The following is a 22,654-nucleotide window of genomic DNA, read 5'->3' as shown; positions in this document are numbered from 1 at the left end:
ATGTAGGGATAGGTCCCGCCCCTTGGGGGGCGTGTTCGCCTCGGGCTAATGTCTGCCTATAAATTTGGCAAGCGTGCTCCCAGCTGTCGCTTCTGCTTTCCTGGTCTCCGCGGGAACGGTGGTTCTGTAAGTCTATTTCTACATTAAAGCTATAGATATATATTTTTTTACAATCTGTCTGCATTTGTTTAGGCCGTTACAAAAACGTCCTCTGACTGGTGGGGGAGGGATCCAGTTCTGTTCCAGAAGCTTCCCGTGATTAGGCTGTTCAGTTAGGACGACACAGCTTAGCTATAGTTGGCAAAAGTGACAAGATTTGTAAGGAGGGGAGCTATCTAGAGAAGGCAGCCCCAGCATGGGGCTAGGTGTATATAGGAGCCCCAAGACATGTGGTACCAAGAAGGTCGGCCCCAGGGGGCAGTTGCGTGGAGCAAGGGGCTTCCTTCCCTTGGCTGACTGTAAGGGCTGTGTGGCAGTGGAACCTCCCCAGAGGCCCGCAGGTGCTCCTTTTTCGGGCCCCCACAATCAGTGGGCTATAGTAAGCAAGAATCTGAACTGCCAGAACTTGGAAGGGCCAAGGAGCAGAGCCTTATTACAGTGATAGGGAAGGAATACCCACAGCAGGAGCCAATGAAAAGTCACATTTGTTGTTTCCAAAAAGCTCCACAGTGCAGCGTTCAGGCAACAATAAAACGTATTACAGTTTTACAGTGTTTCGATCACTTGTGATAGGAGGAGGTGAGTCTTTGTGCTGTCTCAGCCCTGCCCCAAGCTGTTTGGGAAATCAGGTATGCACTGTCTTCCAAAATCCAGACTCTGAGTCCAGTGCTCAGCGTTGCCATCTGACCCGTTGCATAATACTAAGTAACTGGATTGATTGTCTTCGCGAAATTTCCGTTTTGTTCTGTGCTACCGGCCAGCACCCCAGCTGGTGGGAATGATGTAGGTCTTCTGGGACATCCAGTGGGCTGTTTTTGTCTCAGGTCTCTGGATGCGTGCGCGCGGGGTGGGGGGCAATTAACTTAAGTGTTACACACTTACACACTTTGTGCTGTGAAAACTGACACAGGAGTCACACACATGCAGAAACAAGATGATTAAGAATAGTTTGCGCTGCTCACAGGCAACGGGAGCCCTCCCCTCCCCCAGTCTCTGCGAGGGTGGCGGAGTTCTGGGCTCCTCCTCTTCCCCACCAGACCAGGGGAGGGGGTTCTCTTAGGAAAGAAAAGAGCTTAGCGGCTAAAAACAGGCAGAAGAGGCAGGATGGAGCGGGTGTTGGCGACCCAGGTCTCGCCACCTGAGTCAGTCGCACGCCCCAGCCCTCGGTTGGCCAGGCCACGCAGCAGTCCAGGTCTCGCCACGCGGTGAAGTCCTGCGGAAAGTTTTGCAGTTGCTTCGTAGCCCGCGCCAGCAGGAGAAGCTGTGACGCAGCGTCTGGGGCTCCAGGCCCGGGCAGAAAAGAGAGGGAAGACGAGGCGGGAAGGAATTAAGAAGCAGAGTAGAGGAAGATAAAAGAGCGCACGTTGGGGATGGTCCTTCTGGACCACGCTGATCCTCCTCTCCTGCTCATCCCCCTCCGATCCCTCCAGACGCGCGCTCCCTACTGCCCGGTCCGGAGCCCCGCGCCCCCGCACCTCCTCCTTCTCCTCCCACGCTGCCCGCTTCCCTTCCCCTCTGCCCCTCAAACCCTCCTCCCGGGTTCGGCGCTCCTCCCTCCGCCCTCCCTCCTCGGGGCCTGCCTCCTCCCTCCTCCTCTTCGGGAGGCATCACATCGTCCCGATCCGGAGGAGGACGCGAGCCCCTCGCCGGCGGTCATCAGAGCCCAGCATCAGGACTGCCACCGCGCGCCGCCGGGCCGTGCGCCCTCGGTTCTCGCGTCCTCCGAGCGCCGCAGGGATGGGGCCCATCCGACCTGCCCTCTGGTCCTGGCCTCGTCACCTGCTGCGCTGCTTCTTACTTCTCGGGGCACTGCATCTCGGCCACCCGGGGGACGCCGCCACCGCCCCCGCCGCCCTCCCGGGTAAGGCGCTGCCAACTTGGCCAACTTCGGGGGCCAACCCAAGGGAGAGCGGGGCCTCTTGACTTTTCCCTCTCTCTTTTTTTTCCCTTACTCCCTTATTTTCTGGAGAAAAGTGAGTGAGTGTGTGTGTGTGTGTGTGTGTGTGTGTGTGTGAGAGAGAGAGAGAGAGAGAGAGAGAGAGAGAGAGAGAGAGAGAGAGAGAGACTGGGTTTTTAAAAATCGTCTCCGCTTTTCTGGAAGCGAAGGAGAAGGGAGGAGGAGCGCGCCTGGAGGTGGGGGAGGACCTGAGTGGAACCAGATGTGGCAGGCGGCGGGGGAGGGGATCCTGGGCATTGCGGCCTGGGAGGGAGAGGGAGGGAGATGGAGGACTGGCGACTCGCGTCCGGGCCACCCGGACCCCTGCGTCCGCCCCCGTGCTGGTCCGGGTATGATGGGATGCAGCCGGAAAGCCAGAGGCGCATTGTTTCACACTCTGTACGTGAGGGGTCAGCCTCCTGGGCAGCGTCTTTACATTTTCTTTCTTGGTCTTCAAGGACGGCTTGTGGTGTAAGACTCCTGCACCCAGTGGGACAGTTTTGTGTCCGTGTGCGGCCGTGTGCGCGCGCCTGTGTGTGTGTGTGTGTGTGTGTGTGTTCGGGCTCTCACTTGGTGTGAGCAATTCTGGCCAAACTGGCACTTCTCCAGAGCTGCAAAAGAGTTTCTAAAGATGCAAAATCACAACCTGCAGAAACCAATCACACAAGCCCCCCCCCCCATACTATACCCTTCTCCTTTCCGTGCTCTCTTTCTTCTTTTCTCAAGAAGTAACTGAAAAATGAGGTCAAACAGGTCCCTCTTGAGAAGAAGCTGAACATAGGTGGTATTCAGAAAATCCCCGAGAGAATTTTCAGAAGTTAAAGAAAAAAATTGTACTGGGTGCTGCCTCCACATCTCCTTTTATGTAATTGGGGGCTGGGGTGAGTGGAAAGGGTTGGGACAGCATCTGCACTTTGGGCTAGGACCAGGGACCCCGGGGAAAGTCTGAGGCCTTCACCATGGCCTGGTGTGTTGTGGGCATCTGCTAAGGGGAAAAGAAGGGTCTGGGTGAGCCACAGTCACATAGAAGACCTGCCTCCCATCCCGCCTGGACCTGGAGCCTGGGCAGACAGGAAGGAAGCAGGCATGTGCGGCCTGTCTCTCACCTCTGGGTCTTCTCCGCTGTAAAGAGTACAGGACCGCAGGATCCGAGGGAGGAGGGAAAGAATGGCCATTCCAAGAGCCCTAGACTGGATTTTAAAGCCAGGCCCTGGGAAAGAGCTGGGCCAGAGAATGCTGACTCGGTCTTTTCCCCCAGGGAGCTTTTGACAGGGGGGTGGAGGTGCCTGTTGAGGGGCCCAGTCAGGGAGGAAAAGGAGGCCTACAGTGTCCCTGTGATTCCTGGTCTCTGCTTCTGTCCCTTCCTGCTCACTCAGGCTGTGTCCTACACACGGAATAGCCACAGCCTGGGCTGTTGCATTCTCTCGATTACCCGTCCCAGCCTGGCCTGGGCTAGGGCAGCTGGGGATGAGGAGCTGCCACTGAAGCACCTGAACAGGAGGGTGACATCACACAGCTTCCCTGTCAGTGCATACAACACGTCCAGCCAAATCCTGGAAGTGCGCAGGGTTAGGGCAGGAGCGTTCAACTTCCACTGGTCCCTCGTCTGGAGGGCTGGTGCAGGGCCTGTGGGCTCATCTCTACTTCCTCAGGGATCCCATAAAGCATGCCCCCCGCTGCAGTGCTGGTCCACTCTCCTTGGACACAGCACCAAGCCGAGGGCTTTAGAAGAGTTGAAATGCGTCCTTAGAGAAAATTAAATCTGTCAGGAGGATGACAGCGGTTGAGCCATGGGTGAAGGCTCCGGCAGTGAGTGCCCTTTCTTAGCCTGGAGGCCCCGGTACGTGCTTAGCATCCAGTTTCTCGTTTAACGCTGAGGTAGGTGTTGTTGGACCCATTTTGCAGAGTAGAAAATGGAATCTTAAAAGGAGTCTGGTGGTTTATTTTGGACACATCTAGTAAGTGAAAGGCTGGGCCCGGGGATGCTTGGTGAGTAGAAACAGGAGGCTGTGGTCCAAGGAGGAGCAGGGAGAGTCAAAGAGAGCAGGCCAGGAAGGGGGCAGGTGCCTGGACGGCCCCGATGAAGACCCCACTTGCAGGCTGACCGTGGGACTCCAAGTGCTGAAGGTTTCTTAGAACAAGAATGAGCTCTGGTTTGGAGGAGGGGATCTGCTGTCCAGGTCGAGCCATCAGGAGGCCTTGGAAAGTCCTCCTGTGGCACTCAGAGGTAACTGGCTTTCCGTCTGAGAGGTATTGGGTGCTTGTCATTGCCACCAGAGTCGCTAGGCAAACCTCTGCATGTCCGGCCAGAGCCAGACTGAGACCATCCTTCCCCGTGAAACTCTGCCTTCCTGGCTTTAGCAAGCTGCCAAGGCCACTGTGCTTTGTACAGTGTTCGAGCCGGAGTTCACCTGGGCAAGGGCAAGGTGTGTGAAATGGGTAGGAAGCCTGGGTTTGGTCCCCAGTGCTCATACCAGAGAAATCCAGTGCCCACAAGTTGTCGTAACTGCGGGATAGGATGGAGAAGCCTTGAACTTCTCAGGTTCTCCATTTGAATCCATCACTAGTGTGAACATCGGGAGGGGGCGAAGTGACCACAATAAACGCGGTTGTTTCTATGGTGGTGGCTGCTCAGAGCTCCTAACCCTGGGAAGACCTTACCCTGGGAGCCAGAGTTAAAGCTGGTCAGTGATTTGTGACCTCACCCCTAGAAAGTGGGAAATGGAGCTGGAAGCAGGTGAGGCAAGAGCGAGCGAGCGAGCGCCTAGACCTCGAAGTACCACAGTCCCGGACTGAAACAAAGGAACTGCGGAAGGCAGGAAAATTGCCCCGGAGCGCTAGTAGGGTACCACCGCCATATGTATGTTAGCTAGCTTGTCACTATGACTCAGTGCCTTCATCTAAACAACTTAGGGAAGAGCGGTTTATTTTGGCTCTGAGCTGCTAAGACTTCAGCCTCAAGTCAGCTGATTCCATTGCCCTTAAGCCTGTGTGAGTCGGAAGCATAACAAAGGGTCACGGCCGCAGAGGAAGGCTGCTCAGCTTATGCCAGCCAGGAAGGTGGCGAGGCACCAAGGACAAGCAAGGTACACCCTTCGAAGGCAGTAGGTCCCAGTGACCTACTTCCTCCAACCGGCTCCAGTTCCTAGTTGCCCAATAATGCCCTTATGTTTCGACCCCATCGTTGGAAGGGTCCATCCAATCTCCGAACATCGCCCTGAAGACGGAGCTGTCGTTTCCAAATGTAACACCCACCCGTGTGTCCTCTTGAGAGGGACAGTGAAGAAAGGAGTGGGTGGACAGCCCTCTGTTGTCAGGTGGTCCTCACACATCTCCATGGGCCACAGAGGCAGAGACTAAGTTCCCTCTCCCTGTCCTTGGGGTCCCTGAGATGTTCCTCCCCAAGGAGGTATTGATAAGAAGTGCCAAATGCCTGAAGGTGCTCCAGCCAGGCACCTCAGCTCCTCGAAGTCAGGATTTCACATAGTCATTTCATTCATTCATTCATTCATTCATTCATTAATTCATTCATTCATTCATTCGTGTTTCCCGAGCCTGTAGGGTGATGACATCAAGATGACTAAAACTTTTTCTTCCTTTGAGTCTAACCACCCCCATCCTGCATGGCTCATGGGGGGCTCCCTTGGACTTGGGGGGCATATCACTGGCAGGAAAGGTCTTCCTTTTAGCCCTTCGTGAGATGAGGAGGGGCCCCCTTTCCCATGATGGAGTCCTATAAAACTGGGTGGGGTGGGCCACTGGAATGGTGACATAGCTCTTGGAAGTCACCCTGAGCTCTGCAGATTCTAGAATTCTAGTTATTTCTCAGCAGGCTAGAAGGGGCTTCATGGTGGTATCGGTGGTCCTGGAAATGCGGGGGACAGTCAGCTCCAACGCCCTAGCAAGTAGACTGGGCTGCGTTCTTCAGCCAGCTCCTCGTGGCCCCAGCTGGAGCACCCATGGTTGCTTTCTTTCTACACTTAGTCTTCAGGACCACTCTGTCCTCTCCTGGGGCCCTTGGCTTTGCACCCTTAAAGTACAGACTCTCAAAGCTGGAGAGATGGCTCAGTGGACCCGAGACTGTAAACCTAAGAATAGCGGACGGACGGCACCTCTTGAGCTTCTTGGGAAGCGCCCCAAGAGCTGTAGCGTGATGGGCTGAGAGTTGTGTTAGTTTCTTCCTTGCTGTGGTAAAATACCCGGCACAGACAACTTAAAGAGGAAGAGAAAATTACTTTGGTCCCCTGTTTCTGGGACCAGTCTCTGGTCACTTGGTCTAAGTTGTTTTGAGCCTGAGGCAAGGTCAAAAGTCATGGTGGAGGGACGTGGCAGAGAGCTACCCGCCTCGTGGTGGCTCGAGAAGCAGAAAGAGGAACCGGCCAGGGAGCAACTCTTAACCTCTCTCCACCCCCACGCCCACTGCCTTTAGTGAGGCTCTACTTCCCGTGTGGTGGGTTCAGCAACCATCCATCTGTCCATTGATGAGGTTTGAGATCTCAGAGTCCAGTCAACTCCCCAGAGCCTATCCATTTGGCAAACAAGACTTTATGTACAACACAGGAGCCTTCCGGGACCTTTCAGGTTCAAGCCACACTATTCCCTACAGGGAAAACTCTAAGCTGGATTTTGGTGTCCACAAGGCGTTTAGAAGGATAATTGGTGTGGTACTGTCCTGTGGACTGAGCAGGGGTGTGGGTGTAATCCAGCCTATCCGCTTTCCCTCTCAGTCCTTTGAACTATTAGTGGCACAGAATCCTTGAGACCGGAATTCATTGACCAACTGTTTGGCCCCAGGCTCTGGTTCTTCTTTTGTCAGGTGAGAACAAGAACACGCTACCTTGTACAGGGGAGTCGCACGTAAGTCAGATTATAGATGCCTGAGATACATGTCTGGTACGCTATCAGGCAGTAAGCTACTGTGGTTTTATTGCTAATAGAAAACCCATGAATATCAATGGACTCAAATATGATAAAATTCGGTCCTCGGTGCCCTCAGTCCAGATGGCTCCGCACAGTTAAACACGCTCACTGCTCTCACTAGACACCCAGGTGTGATTCCCAGCACCCGTGTCCAGCAGCTCGCTACCATCTGTAGCTCCGGTTTCCAGGGCATCCAGTGCTCTCTTCTGGCCTCGTGGGCACCAGGCACACATGTGATCATCCTGCCCCTCCTACCAGCATTGGATTGCAGGTTCAGCCATCACTCCACAGCCAGATGTTTTCATGGGTGCTTAGCACCCAACCTCAGGTCCTGGTGTCCCTGCAAGCCTGCATATATCTGAAAGTCACCTGTAAATATAAAATATAAAAAATAGCCAGGTGGTGGTGGCACATGCCTTTAATCCCAGCGTCTGGTATGCTATCAGGCACTAAGCTACTGTGGTTTTATTGCTAATAGAAAACCCATGAATATCAATGGACTCAAATATAATAAAATTCGGTCCTCGGTGCCCTCAGTCTAGATGGCTCAGCACAGTTAAACACGCTCACTGCTCTCACTCGACACCCAGGTGTGATTCCCAGCACCCGTGTCCAGCAGATCGGGAGGCAGAGGCAGGCAGATCTTTGAGTTCAAGGCCAGCGTGGTCTACAAGAGCTAGTTCCAGGACAGGCACCAAAGCTACAGAGAAACCTATTCTCGAAAAAAAACGAAAAAAAAACAAGTAAATATAATTACCAAATTGAAGATGGGGAATCCCACCCTTGGTGGCCCTGTGTCCCCTCAGGTCCTTATTTGCCACACTTTCCTCCCTGTGATTTCACTTTCTTACTTAGCCCTCATTGTGGGTGCCTGGGGGACGTCTTTGTTCCTGGAGTGGGAAGTGCTAAACCCAAGGCTGTCCCAGACTGCCCCTAAAAGCCAGTGTGCTTGCTTTGCTCAGAGCCTGTGCTGGCGGCTTTCTGCGGGTCTGTCTCTGTGGCTGGCTTGTATCTGAGCGTGAGTGCCCGAGGCTGGGCGGTCGCCTTCAGCCACAAGTTCCTCTGAATCTTGCTGCTGCCATCCTCCCCAGCCCTGGGGTGGCTGCTTCCTCCCTTGCTAGCCTAGAAGCACCGCTCTTTCAGCAGGGTGTTTTGAAGGAAGAGCGCATTCTGGGAGTCTGTCCGAGGGCTTACATATACTAAACACATACTTGAACCTCAAAGCTGTATCCCACTTCTTAATTCCTGCACGGCGGGGCGGGGTCAGTGCCTGAGACACGGTGGTGTTTAGTAGATATTTATTGAGTTAGAAGAAATTAAAGCAAACACACAAAGCGTCCCCCAAGACAATAAGGACTAGTGAGATGATGTCATTGTCATGCAGCGCATATGGCATTGGGTTAAGATAAATGGTGGGAAGTCTAAATGGAAGAGGCTAATCTCCAGAAAGAAAAGTTTTGAGCTCTTGTAAAAAACACATTGTGAGACTCACCAGGCACAAACTTTGTTGGGAAATGAAATCCTTACTTTTAAATGTTGGGAAAATACGGATTTTACAACTAGAACATTCTGGCTGGGAGGGCATTCAATGGTGGAGAACATGGTTAGCATGTGAGAAGAGAGGACCAGGGTTCAGCTCCCAGCTCTGCACCTCCCACCAAAAAGAAAGAAAAGGGAAATTTAATTTCAACTTGGAGCTAAACACTCCTGAAGGGATTCAGATGGTGCACTGTTGTGTAGAAGGTTCAAAGATGACGAGAAATTAAATTCATTTTCGGAGGGGGAGGGATGGCTCAGTGGTTAAAAGCATGTACTGACTGCTTTTGCAGAGGACCCAGAAGAAAAGCTATTGAGTAAGACACGCAATAAGAATCTCTTGCCTACACACATGTGTATCCATACACACACATATGTGCACACACAAACATGTGCATGCCCCAAACCAAGGGTCAGATGTTCACCAGTTTTATTTTATGTGACATTTATAAAGTGCATTGCATTAGAAGGAACAAACAAATCAGGCTGCTCTGAGATCTCTGGCAGGAACAGAAACTCGGCTGACAGCTAAGATACCGTATGAAATGCATAGGAAAATGCAGGCAAATGAACTCGAGGGTAAACATACAAAACAGTTGGCTCCGTGTGAATGAATGGGCCCCAGCTTCACGCAGCAGCTTGTGGGAGGGTCCTAAGGACATCAGGTTGTCTGGAAAAATGTTTCAACATGTTCTTTCCCAAGACAACATGTTCTTTCTCAAGTCATGGGAAATCTTACATTTCATATCTAAATACTTAGCCGCTCGTCAACTGCAAAGGCCTTGTCTTAGTTCCGGTGAGTATTAGCTGTGGTGAGACACCGTGACCAAAGCAGTCTGGCGAGGAAAGGGGTTGTTTGGCTTACACTTCCACGACACTGTTCATCATCAAAGGAAGTTGGGGCAGGAACCTGCAGGCAGGAGCTGATGCAGAGGCCAGGGAGAAGTGCTACTTACTGACTGCTCCCCATGGCTTGTCCAGCCTGTTTTCTTATAGAACCGAGACCACCAGCCCAGGGATGGTACCACCCTGGGCCGTCCTGATCAGTCACTAATTAAGAAAACGCCCCAAAGCAGTGGTTCTCAACCTTCCTAATGCTGTGACCCCTTAATACAGTTCCTCACGTTGTGGTGACTCTGTGGTGGTTTGAGAGAAAATGGAGGTGACTTCGTAGGCATAGGTGTGGCCTTGTTGAAGGAAGTGTGTCACTGTGGAGGTGGGCTCTGAGATCTCATATATGTTCAAGCCATGCTGGTGTCTCAGTCCACTTCCTGTTGCCTGCGAGATGTAGAACTCTCAGCTGCCTCTCCAGCACCATGTCTGTCTGCACACCGCATGTCCCACCCTGATAACGGACTGAACCTCTGAAACTGGAAGCCACCACCTCAATTAAATGTTTTCTTTATGAGAGTTACCGTGGTCATGGTGTCTCTTCACAGCAGTAGAAGCCCCAACTAAGACAGCCCCCATCCATGACATTATTTTGTTGCTACTTCATTACTGTAATTTCGTCACTGGTTTGAATCATAATGTAGATATCTGATATGCGAGGCCCAAAGGTTGAGAATTGCCGCCCTAAAGGCTTTCCTGACTCTGAATCTAATGGAGATGTTTCCCCAATTGAGGTTTCTTCCTCTCAGATGACCTTAGCTTGCGCCAGGTGAACAGAAGACATAGTACAGACATAGCCATATGCAACCATATCTTCACACCTGAGAAATGATATACCGTGGGCTTTTTTTCTAGATATGACGTAGTGATTATTTTTTTCTAGTGTGTAGTCCATGTTTGGATTTTCCAGTTGTCCCATAAATGTGTGTGTGTGTGTGTGTGTTGGTTTTTGTTTGTTTTGGTTTTTTTCAGACAGGGTCTCCCTAAGTTGCCTTGGCTGGTCTGGAACTCACGAGGGTCTGTCTGCCTTTCCCTTGGCTTTCCTGAGATTTAAGGTGCATGTCACCACACCCAACTTGTATTTGCTTCTTTGTTTTGAGATCCCATCTTACTGCGTAGCCTGGCAGGCTTCAAAGTCTCCATCCTCCTGCCTCTGCCTTCTGAGCATTCAGATTACAGGCAGTTGTCACCATACCCAGCTCCCAGTAATTTTTTTTTCTTTTCCTTTCTCCCCCTCCTCCTTCTTTCAAGTCAGGGTCTTGTCACATGGCTCTGCTTGTCTTGAATTCACCGTGCAGTCTAAGGTGGCCTTGAGGTCATAGTGATCCTCTGCATCCCTGTAATGTACTGCTTTGTTTTGAGACTGGCTCCTGTGTAGCCCAGGCTGGCCTCAAACTCTGTAACTGAAGATATCCTTGAATTGATCCTCCTGCCTTTACCTCCCCAGTGCTTGGGTTACGGGCGTGCACCACCAGTTTATATGATGTGGGTCTGATCTCAGCCTTGCATCAGACAGGAGCTCCACCGACTGAATCGTGTCCCTGGGCCTCATTAATGTTTTTTTTTCTTATAAAGGAAAACATTTAATTGACTGTCTTACAGTTCAGAGGTTCAGTCTGTTATCATCATGGTGGGTCATGGCAGTGTACAGGGAGAAACGGTACTGGAGAGGTAGCTGAAAGTTCTACATCTTGCCTCATTAATGGTTTTAAAGGCAGTTTTAAATTTAGATGTCATGTTTCTGCATTTTCCTTCGCTCTGTCATCGTTGCTTGGCTGTTCCGTTTGTCTTGTCGTCGTGCTGTGCTTCTGAGTTCTAGGTCAGCTGTCTTGTAAATGTTGCTGTCTGCATCCCTTACCCATTGCTGGATTTGTCTTCAACATTTTCGTGGGGAAGGCTGCATGGATGTGGGTCCTCCCACTGTGTCACATTGGTGCTAGTTTGTCCCTCTCCCCACCTTTGTGTGTGTGTGTGTGTGTGTGTGTGTGTGTGTGTGATGCTGATTGATAGAGAATCTATCAGACCGCTCCACTCCCCCAGGTGCTCCACTCCCCGAGGTGCTCCACTCCCCCAGGCACCTTTTCCTTTGTGTAGTTTGTAGATAACCTAAGGAATTTAAACTGCATTTGTTTTTTTGTTTTTTTTTTTTTACAAAGCAAAATGCTGATAGCTGCACTATTCATAAAAGCCCAAAGTAAGTGGGCCATGGTGGTGCATGCCTTTAATCCCAGCACTCAGGAAGCAAAGGCAGGCGAATCTCTGAGTTCGAGGCCAGCCTTGTCTATAGTGTGAGTTCTAGGACAGCCAGGACTACACAGAGAAACCCTGTCTCAAAAACAAACAAAAAAAGCCCAAATTGAACATTATCCCCAAGTGAAGATTCCCGAAAGGCTCTCCCCAGGAGACTCGCGGCCTGTGTCTTCACGCAGTCTCTGCTGTAATGCACTGTAGTGAATGAACAGCCTACAGCTTGCTACAGTGGTGTGGGGAAAGCTCCCCAGGGTGCTGACCCAGAAGCGTACACATGATCCCACCTGTCGCAAACATGGGAAAGGACGCAGAACTAATTTGTGCTGTCTGTAGTCACAAGAGCGGGGAAGGAAAAGAAAAAGGGTCTCTCTTCCAATAAAACTTAGATGAGCGATGAAAAGGAGCTCTCTTGTGACGCACGTGGCTACGAGCTTGTAACCTGACGGATGGTTTCTAGTACTGCTGAGGATCCTATAAGCTGAGCAGTTGGGACTGTGAAAGATGCAGACAGTACACACACACACACACACACACACACACACACAAACCAGCCAACAAACACGGACCACACGGAATGTCTGGTGAGCCTATGGAGAATTGTTAAAGTCATTAGCAATCACAAAACACAAGCAAAGGCCGAGCCGGGGTGTGGTATTACGGGGCTGTTACACAGAGAAAAACAGAAACAAAACAAATAACAAAAGCGAAGGCTGAGACTAGCTTGGAATAGCACCTGCCTCACATGCACGAAGACCTGCGCCTTGTCCCTGGCACCGCCTAAACTGGGCATGGTGGGGCACTCTTGGGAGGTGAAGGCAGGAGATTCCAACGTTCAAGGTCATCTTTGCTGCCTGTGAGTCTGGAGCTAGTCTGGGGTACAGGAGACCCTGTCTTGGAACAAAAACAAAAGCCTAAGCAGGATACTGTCTGTGTGTCTCGAGGTCGGTTCAAGAAAGACTGACCCAATAATGCGACTGTGGGGTGCGAGATAAGCTCTTTGTAAGTCACTTACTGTTGTCAACGTCATAGTTTAGCCACACCCTGTGTAAAGCCCTGGCTGTCCTAGGATGGCTGTGTCCTAGGATGGTTGTCCTATGGAGCTGTGGTTCGCTGTTGTAGTCTAGCACATACTGCCCACCAAGGAAAACACAGAAAGTCAAAATTCAAAGCGAGGTTTTTACTGTATATAAAGTTGAAACAAATCTTAAGTTGGGGATCACAAGCCCCACGTGCATTTACGATTAAGAAGTTATATTCACTAAGTCAGGTGTGGTATACACACACCTTTAATTCCAGCACTTGAAAGGCAGTTCCAGAGGCAGGCTGATTAATGTGAGTTTGAAGATAGCCTGGTCTACACGGTCAGCTTCGGTCCAGCCAGGGCTACATAGTGATCCAAAACAAATAAACATAAAAAAGGAAGATTTTATGAGTTAAAGCCATAACTAAGGAAAAAGTCCACACGAGAGACCCTCCTCAACATAGACGGTGGAGGTTGCTGCAGGAGGGCATCCACTTCCAGTCTACACATTCGAGTTCATGCGCATACACTCGTGCGCATGAATGCTCATACACATATGCACACCACACAGATAAAAAAATACTTAAACACTACTTTTATTTGTTATTAATGGGGATGGTGCTGATGGCACGGCATGCGCATAGAGGTCATAGAGGTCAGAGGACAGCTTCGTGGAGTTGGGTTCTTCCACCTTGGCATGGGCTTCACAGACCGACCTCAGGGCATCAGGCTTGTGCGGCAAGCGCCTTTACACACTGAGCCATCCCACCAGCACGAGACCATACCTTTATGCTATCAGAAATTATACCTATTCATAGTAAACACCTCAAGCAATGAAGAACGCTCCATGCACTCTCTGGAGCGTGCCTAGCTTGAGAAGGTTTGAAGTGTTGCGTATGCCACATAATGAGACGTCTTGGGGGAGGGACCAAGTCTCATCACAGTCCGTATGTGTTTTGTATATGTCTAACCTGAAGACAGTATTTCTTTTTAATCTTCTGGAACTGGAGTCACAGACAGTTGTGAGCTGCCACGTGGGTGCTGGGAATTGAACCCTGGTCCTCTGGAAGAACAGTCAGTGCTCTTAACCTCTAAGCCATCTCTCCAGCCCAAAGGCAATATTTCCAATGCAGTTTTTTGTTTTGTTTTGCTTTTGTTTATTTGGAGTTTTGTGATAGGATCGCATCTGTAGCCCAGGCTGGCCTCAAATTCCTGGCATTCCTTCTGTCTTAGTCTCTTAAGTGTGAGGATTACGGGACTTGAGCCTGTGTTTGGAGAGTGACCGCATGACACCTTCCATGGGATCACATGTAGGACTTTCCACTGTGGTATCCTGTCAGCGTTTAGAAACTGGCGCCGGAGAGGTGACTTGTCGGCTGAGAGTTCTTGCTATTGCAGAGGATCTGGGTTCAGTCCTCACACCCACGTGGTGGCTCACACCATCCATAACTCCAGTTTCAGGGGATCTCATGCCCTTTTCTGACCTCTTTGGCCACCAGGAACATACATGCTACTTTGTCATACATGTAGAAAAGAACCACTCACACACTAAATAAATCTCTTTTTTTTTTAAAAAAAGAAACTTTCAAATTCTGGAGCATTTCAGGTGGTGCCCAGAGGCAGTGTCCCCGAGCAGGAGTTCCAGGCAGCTATGATCTGCACAATGTGGAACTGGGGATTGAACTTGCGTCCTCTGCAAGAGCAGTGTGGCAGCCACCCTGTGGTGGCGCACGCCTTTAATCCAGCACTCGGGAAGCAGAGGCAGGTGGACCTCTGTGAGTTTGAGGTCAACCTGGTCTACAGAGTGAGTTCCAGGACAGGCCTCAAAACTACACAGCTACACAGAGAAACCCTGTGTCGAAAACTGCCAAGCTCTCTCTGCCGTCCCCAAGATCTCTTTCTAAAGAGTTTGTGATACAGAGGATTCATTACCTGTCCACACAGAACAAAGAGGATGCTCACCACTAAGGAATGGCTCATCTCTGCAATGGCTTCCTGGGGAGACAGATGTCCCCAGAGACCTGTCAGTACTCCTGTAGATCCCCCAGTCGCCTGTGAACAAAGACTGGACACGATGGCTTATGCCTATAAACCCAGCAGTAGGAGGCAGCCTGGTCCATAGAGTGAGTTCCAGACCAGCCTGGGCTACAGAATGAAACCCTGTCTCATCAAAACAAAAAATTCCTGAAGAGGCAGAGGTCGCATTTCACAGTTTAACTCACAGATAAGAAAACAGAGCGTGTCCCTCCAGTCCTTAGGCTGTAAATAGCCAGAGGAACCTAGACTCCGAGGCTGGAACTGCCTCTACTGCCACGAGTCCCGGTGGAGGTCCCCTGCTTACTCCTCCCGTCCCTGCGTCTGCTCTGCCTAGGGGTGTAGGTGGTGTCCCATTTCCTTCCACAGGCTCTCCTCCAGCTGTGCTTGCTCCCTGGGACTTCATCTCCCCCTACAGCTGCCTTCAGAGTTCTCTCTGCAGAGCGAGGATGTGGCAGAGAGGGAAAGGATGCCGTGGTCCCTGACCCTTCCAGAAGCCTCCTTTCCCTGACACACTCTCCTCCTTGCACGCCCTTTCCAGAGAGACCTGAGAGAGTCTAGAAGTTCAAAGAAAGCCAGTGATGGTTTCTCGGGCCCCAGCGCGCCTGGGAATTCTGGGAGAGAACTCTGCATCTCCACCGTGGGTTTATTTTTCTTTTAATTCTTCTGAAGAGTAAACACTCTAATCTGGAGTTATTTCCTCTGATCCTTTCTTCTTATCCCAATTGCATCTACAAAGCCCGTTTCCCAGGCCCCGTGTGGTAGGAACGTAAACAGATCCTCTTGTCTGAATTTGGAGGCACAGTAGTGGCTGCCCCTCGAGTGGTGCCTGGGTACGGGAGGGCATCATTGGCACTCTTTCCATATGGGACAAGTGTTGGTACCCTCTCCAGATCAAGGCTCACAGTCCCAGGCAGTTGGCTCAGGGTCCAAGGACCTAATCAGGGATTTGAACTTGCAAAGTCTAAATTCCAGAGTGACCCTTCTGGGCCCTCTCTAACAGGGCCTTCCAGGGAAAGGGGGGGTGGGGTGGAAATGTCTCCTAGCCTTACCCTCATAGAAACTGACAAGTAGTTAGTTATAGGAATAGTTTTAAGGAAGATTTTTTTCTTTTAAAAGTTGGGGGGTCTTTCTAGGTAGCCCAGGCTGGCCCCAGAAACAAACACCCGTCTTCTACCCCAGTCTTTTTAGTGCGGGCGTAATGGGTGTGCACCGCTAACACCCAGTTGTCGAGAGGATGCTTAACGTTCACAGGCTAGGAAAGAGGCTAAACTCCCTGGACGTAGAGCCATGTTGTGCTTTTCAAACCAAGCAAATTTTCCTTGAAGTTGGGTCAGGAGCTTGACAGTGAGGAGCGTGAAAAGCTCATTATAGGAGTTGTCATGTTTTCTTAGTCATTTTGTGCAGACTTGGAGACACGAATCACGAAAGGAATGCAGTGTGTCACCGAGAACGTGGAACCCCTCCTCTCCACTTCTGTCTCCCTCCGCCTCTCTCTTCTCTCTTTCCCTCTCCTTCCCTCTCTCTCCCTAAGACAGGCAAATAGAGAGATTTGAAACAAGCATGGGTTTTGTTGGTTTGTTTTCTGAGGGTGCAGTCTCTCCGCATGAGCATGAGTTAGGTTAGCACTCTGGATCATCTGGAGCTGGAGTTACAGGTGGCTGTGAGTCTCCCCACATGGGTACTGGGAACTAAATGCAGGTCTTTCGTAAGAGCAGGGGGCACTCTTAACCACTGAGCCGTCTCTCCAGTCCTCCGAGGTCTTTTTTTTTTTTTTTTTTTTTCGAGACAGGGTTTCTCTGTGGTTTTGGAGCCTGTCCTGGAACTAGCTCTGTAGACCAGGCTGGTCTCGAACTCACAGAGATCCGCCTGCCTCTGCCTCCCGAGTGCTGGGATTAAAGGCGTGCGCCACCTGTATTTTTATTTTCCGCGTCCGTTTTTCAAATAGCACTTGAAATCCAGGGTTGAATTTCTCAGCAGTCCGCACCAGACGTCCTTATCATCTGATAGGTACCCGAGGGCCTCCATTTCGCAAATGCTGGGGTCACAGGTGGGACAGCATGAGTGGCCTGTGGTGGTTATTAATATTCAGAGACAGGACTCTAAAGACTGCTTCATCACTCAGAGAAACAACAGTGCCGGTATGGAAATATATGGCATAGTTCACTTTGGGGGGCGGGGAGGCTCGTGGCCCCACATACCCCTGCATGTACAGCTTCACTTAGTTCCTGTGACTGATTCCTGGCAGGCATGCCGGCCCACTGTTGCCAGCCCTCTGAGAAAACCTGGAAATTCACATTTTCATGTGAAATCTCTCGAGTTTTAAATGTTGGTTGGCTTTTCTTTCCGCGGGCAGCGAAGGCCAAGCACAGCCGGCCTGCGAACTATCGGTTAACATACCACAGCAGCTATGTAAAGCCAGATTGAAGCCCGTCTTTCCGGCCTCCACACTCAGCAATAATCCCAGCCTTAGAAAACTGGTGCAGGAGGATTGCCGGGCCTTCAAGGCTAGCCAGAGCTACAAGGCTAGCCAGAGCTACAGAGCAAGACCCTGTCTCAAAATGAAGCAAACAAAAATCATCATTAAGTGTATCAGTTTTGTCATTTATCAAATAGAGATAATAATTTTTCCTAGCTCTCAGGGTTACTATGAGAATTTACAAGCAAGTACATGGAAAACCTTGACAGATCGTGCTGTGCTCCAGTCCACGATGCGGGGTGACCATGTTTGCCTGGGACAGTCCTGGTTTCTGTAGGTTGTCCTGGTATAATTAGTACGAATTCTCGATTTTATTCCCATTATTGAACATAAGTCTTATAGAGACAAGGCAGATGACTCAGTGGGTATGAGTGTTTGCTGCAAAATTGTGAGGACCTGAGTTCAAATCCACAACACCCACATCTGAGAAAGAAAATCCAGGTGTGGCTGAACCCAGACCTGTAACCCCATTGCTCCTGGGGCGGAGGGTGGTGGGGCAGTGGAGATGAGAATTGCTGGCCACCAGCCTGGCTCCAGGTTCAGAGAGAAACTTTGCCTCGAGGGACTAAGATGAAGAGTGATCGAGCAAGACACCTGAGTTCTCCTCTGATTTCCTCACCACAGTACCACACGTGTGTGCACATAGAACAGATACACACACATCACACACAAAAGTCACGTGATCACACCCCTGTGCTGTGTGGGTTAGAACAGTAACAACTATCAGATCTATTAAAAAGACCAACATTCAAGCCAGGCCATGGTGACACACGCCCTTAATCATAGCACTCGAGAGGCAGAGGTAGAGGGATCTCTGAGTTCCAGGCCAGCATGGTCTATAGAGCGAGGTCCAGGACAGCCAGGGCTACACAGAGAAGCCCTGTCTTTAAAACAAAACAAACAAACAAAAAACAATCAAACAAAAAGACCAAGATTCATGGCTGGAAAGATGGCTCTTCAGTCAGCAGTGAAGAGCACACATTGTTGATACCGAGGACTAGAGTTTGATTCCCAGCACCCCTGTCAGGCAGCTCACACCTGCCTATGACTCCAGGTATAGGAGTATCTTACATCTCTGGCCCCTTTGGGCACTCCCCCCCATAAACACATGTACACACACACACACACACACACACACACACACACTTAAAAACTTTTAAAAACAAAAACTTTAAAGGCCCAGAGTCCACTGTTTGCGGACTCTCAGCAATCATTTAACCTTGCTATATGTTCCTTCTGGTTGCTAGGGAGTGATGATGCCATGATTTTTAAGTCCTCTGAATTCAGCTGCTATTTAACAAAATCTCCTCCTGACCCCAGGACTCAGAGAAGCCAGGGACAGCACCCAAGCCCTCAGGAGCCAATTGGCCAGCGAAGATCTCTGGCAGGCAGCTGAGAATTTCTGCCTTTGAGTTCAAGTGGTAATAATTTGGAATGCTCCTACCCAGGAATTGAATGGAATGTTAATATCGAAAGCCTTAACTTCTCAGTAACACATCATTATGTTTTGGTATAATCCTGTATTTCTTTGGTCTCTGTACATGTTTCTAACTTTTTTAAAAATGTTATTTGTGGAGGCTGGAGAGATGGCTCAGCAGTTAAGTGCACTGACTGCTCTTCCAGAGGACCCGGGTTCAATTCCCAGCACCCACATGGCAGCTCACAACTGTCTGTTAACTCCAGTTCCAGGGGACTTGACACCCATGGCAACACCAGTGCGCATAAGATAAAAACAAATAATTTAAAAAATGCTGTGTGTGTGTGTGTGTGTGTGCGCGCCTGTATGGATGTATGTGTGTGTGTGTGTGTGTGTGTGTGTGTGTGTGTGTGTGTGTGTGTGCCTGTGTGGATGGACATGTCTTTGAGAGTACCACAGAGGCCGGAAGCATGCCTGATCTCGTGGAGTTAGTTACAGGGTTTGTGAAACACTGCTTGACAGAGGTGCTGGGAACTGAAGTTGAGTCCTCTGCAAAAGCAGAAAGTGCCTTTAACCCCTGAGCCGTCTCTCCAGCCCTCCTGAAATGTTTACTTGGCATTCCATGGAAAACTGGAAACCATAGGCTGACCCAAAAGAGAGCCTTATTTCTGTTGTTGCTATAGTAAGCAAGAGGGGCCCTTCTCATATTTCTAATATTTTTTTTTCATAGAACAGGCCTTGAGGGGCTGGAGAGATGGCTCAGAGGGTAAGAGCACTGGTTGCTCTTCCAGAGGTCCCAAGTTCAATTCCCAGCAACCACATGGTGGCTCACAACCATCTGTAATGAGATCTGGTGCCTTCCTTGCCAGCAGTACATTGTATGCTTAATAAATATATCTTAAAAAAAAAAAAGAACAGGCCTTGATTTTTTATTACTTAAAAAGCTTCATATTAATTTCCTTTTTCTGACTCTATGTTTGTGCCTTCCGTGTTTCTACAGTGATTTTTACGCTCCTCGATATAGGAGGCATGCTTGACTATTATAAGTTCCTCTGAGCACCTCTTCCTGGGAAGAGGAAAAATAATATTTCTAGTGTTTTAGTTTTCAGTCATTGATGCCCCAGCTTCAACAAAAGTCAAAATTAAATTTAAAGAAACACCCGCTTTCCTCAAATTTGTGTGGATGTCTCCAAATACATTCACTCCACCATTGATCCTCTGTTAGTTATGTGGGTGTCTAACCTGGCACGCAGGCTGGGACCCGGAGAGGCTCCTATCAATGATGTTATGAAATAATATTCTCACAGTTTCCTCCCACACATGTTGGCTCACAGGAGCCTTGGGGACCTGCTTTAATAAAGTAGTGTCCGGTGGTGGTGGCGGCGAGGTCCTAGCAGGGGTGCCAAGAGCATCCACTTTGGTGTGGATGTGTTCCACCCACGCGTGCCCGGGTCTGGATTCCGAGTTTAGCCTGGGGCGACGGGGTTGGACTTCACTGGCCCAGAAAACCATTTCCTGCCGTCATAGTATCCGTGGTTGTGCAAGTGCCCTCATCGGGAAGGAAGTGGCTGTTGGGCTGTTTATTTTGGCTGCGGACCCGCAGACGGCCTCTGGAGAGAGGTCCTGGCGGGCTGGGTGCAGATCTGGGTGGTGCCAGGTACCCCTGCAGATGCAAACCCTCGTGGGTGTGGTGGGCTCCTGGGATGCTTGTGGATGAAGGGCTGGGTCCTAGTGAACTGGAAGGAGCTGTTCCGGAGGGGAGCAAAGAGAGTCTAGGGTCCCTCCACTGCTTCTGTGGGCTCTGTATGGCTGTACTCTTGGTCTTGGAAGATAAGCCTGGGAAGTAGCAGGCTGAAAAGGATTTTAGTGCCTGGTTCTGAGAAGACAAAGGCCATCAGACAAAGGGGGAGTGAGTTCCATACTCCCCGCCCCCTCATGTTGTGTGTGTTTTTTGAAGTTGCTTTTTAAAAAGCAAATAAAAATTTATGTGTGTGTGTATGTGTTTGTGTGAATATGTGTCGTGTGCACAGGTGCCCTAGGAGATCAGAAGAGGGTGTCAGATCCCCTGGAGCTGCCTTACATGGCCACTGGCAAGTGAATTTTGTTCCTGTAGAAGAGCAGTGAGGATCTCACTTTGTAACCCAGGCTGGCCTATCTGTCAATCATCCTGCCTTGAGCCTCCTGAGTACTGGGCTTGCCCGCATGTGCCACCACACCTGGCTAAGATCCAACACTCCCAACAACAAGGAAGAGAGCCAGGTGGTGATTTGTGTTCCCAGAAAACCCAGGATGCAAGCCCCACTGAGACCTTTTCCCTGGGACAGTACCTGCAGATCCCCAGGAAGCAGGAAAGCATTGTAATTGGGGCTTCCCGCCGTCTCCTGCAAGAGCTCTGTCCCGCCACTAAACCCGTTCCCGTCAGACACAAGATGGCACACTTAGCAACCCACGTAGTAAAGCAGAAAGAAATGTATGTCTGGAAAGTAATGAATTCCGCAGGACTGGAGCAAGGAAGGGTCTGTATCCTAGCAAGGGCGAGCGCTGTGGGTGAAGGCTTAGGCGTCATGCGCTTGAGGCAGCGACTGCCCGCAGTTCGGACAGACTGGAACTGACTGCTGAGCAACGAGAAAGGGAGAGGGAAGGCCACTCCAGGGTTTGGATAGGGTGCAGTGGGGGGAGGACTGGGCGCCTGAGACGGAGGGATGAGGATCAGTGTGTCTACAGGTATATGGGCGCAGGCTAGCGGACGGAATGTTGAGTGAACTGCTGGGTCCCCACGGTTGGCCCCTTAGCAGGGCGGAGCTGGCAGCTTCTGCTGAGTCAGGGAGACATTTCCAGGCTTGGCCTTAAGGCCAATTGAAAACAGCTGTTTCGCTTGGCTAGCAGCCCTGTGGCCAGCCTCTGGCTCTCCCTGAAATGACCCCTCACCTCTGCCTCTGTGTGACCTGGGGAGAATAACAAGAGAGAGGTTGAAGGGCTGGAGGCCATCCTGCAATGCCTTCTCTGGGTCATAGCTCCCTCCCACCCCAAAGTCACCAGCTCTCTAAGAGCTAAGCCAGATGGGTGCCGGGCCCCCAATTTCAGATTCCAGAGTCTGGCCTTTGCTCCCGCGCGGCTCCCCAACTTGGAACAGCCTCTGTCCTCCCCTCTGCTCGCGCCTTCAGGGTTTTCTTGGACAGGCCTTTTCCCTCCACAGAGATTGCCTGAGAGTTTGCTGCGTGCCAGGCGCTGTGCTAGAATTAGCTTCTCCGCCGCTTCCTTCAACAGTGATGTCTTCAGCTTTGTCATCTAGAGCAGCTGGTTAGCCAGGGCCTCAGCCCTCTGTCTGGGTCTGCTCTGGAGGAGTCCCGCAAGCTGTAAGAGCAGCGAGGAGGGTTTCTGTGGAGAAGCAAAGCCTTCAGTGAGCCTTTGACCGGGGACTCCAGTAGAACCTTGGGGTGGAGGGCGGGAGAGAAGGAGAGAAAGAAGACAGGCATCTCTTCAATCAAGGCACATTGCTTTAAAACCCACTTGCCAAGCCAGGCAGTAGTGGCACACGCTTTTAATCCCAGCACTTGGAAGGCAGAGGCGGGTCTATCTCAATGAGTTCAAGGCCAGCCTGTTCTCAAAATGAGTTCCAGGACAGCCAGGACCATCCCATAGAGAAACTGTCTCAAATAACCCACTTGCCTCCGTGTATGGGAATACATTTTCACGTCAATGACCTGGTCATCTGAGATGCCAAAAGAGTGGACTACAGGCTTTTGTCTGGCCATTGCTTTCTCGAGGTCTCTGAGGCTGTACCGGAGAGGCAGACTCCAGTTACCAGCAAAGCTCTTTTCTGTCCAGCACCTCCATTCCACTGCGCAGTCTGACTTCAGGCTGGCCGATTTGCACACGTGTTGGTGTGTGCCTTGTAGCATTTTCATGAATTGCTTCAGGATGTTCCTCTCCAGCTTCCTTGTAAACAGCACAAGGGCAAAGGCCATGTCATCTCAGGTCTAATTGCCTTCTGATGCCTGGGACAGTGCT

General features: G+C 50.6%; 1 protein-coding gene across 2 annotated transcripts in view; it reads left to right on the top strand.

The window, feature by feature from the left end:
* Positions 1 to 1,896: 1,896 nt before the first annotated feature.
* The window catches only part of Mrc2 (mannose receptor C type 2), a 55,579-nt gene continuing 34,821 nt past the window's right edge, over positions 1,897 to 22,654 (top strand). For both annotated transcript variants that reach the window (XM_041635811.1, XM_041635810.1), the window contains exon 1: positions 1,897 to 2,020. In XM_041635811.1, coding sequence (XP_041491745.1) covers positions 1,897 to 2,020 — 124 coding nt within the window. The remainder of the gene's footprint in view (positions 2,021 to 22,654) is intronic.

This window comes from Microtus oregoni, unplaced genomic scaffold (genome assembly GCF_018167655.1).
Source record: "Microtus oregoni isolate MIOR12 unplaced genomic scaffold, Mior012 000048F_ref0000485, whole genome shotgun sequence".
Taxonomy (NCBI): Eukaryota; Metazoa; Chordata; class Mammalia; order Rodentia; family Cricetidae; genus Microtus; species Microtus oregoni.
This window is presented reverse-complemented; position numbering and strand designations above follow the sequence as displayed.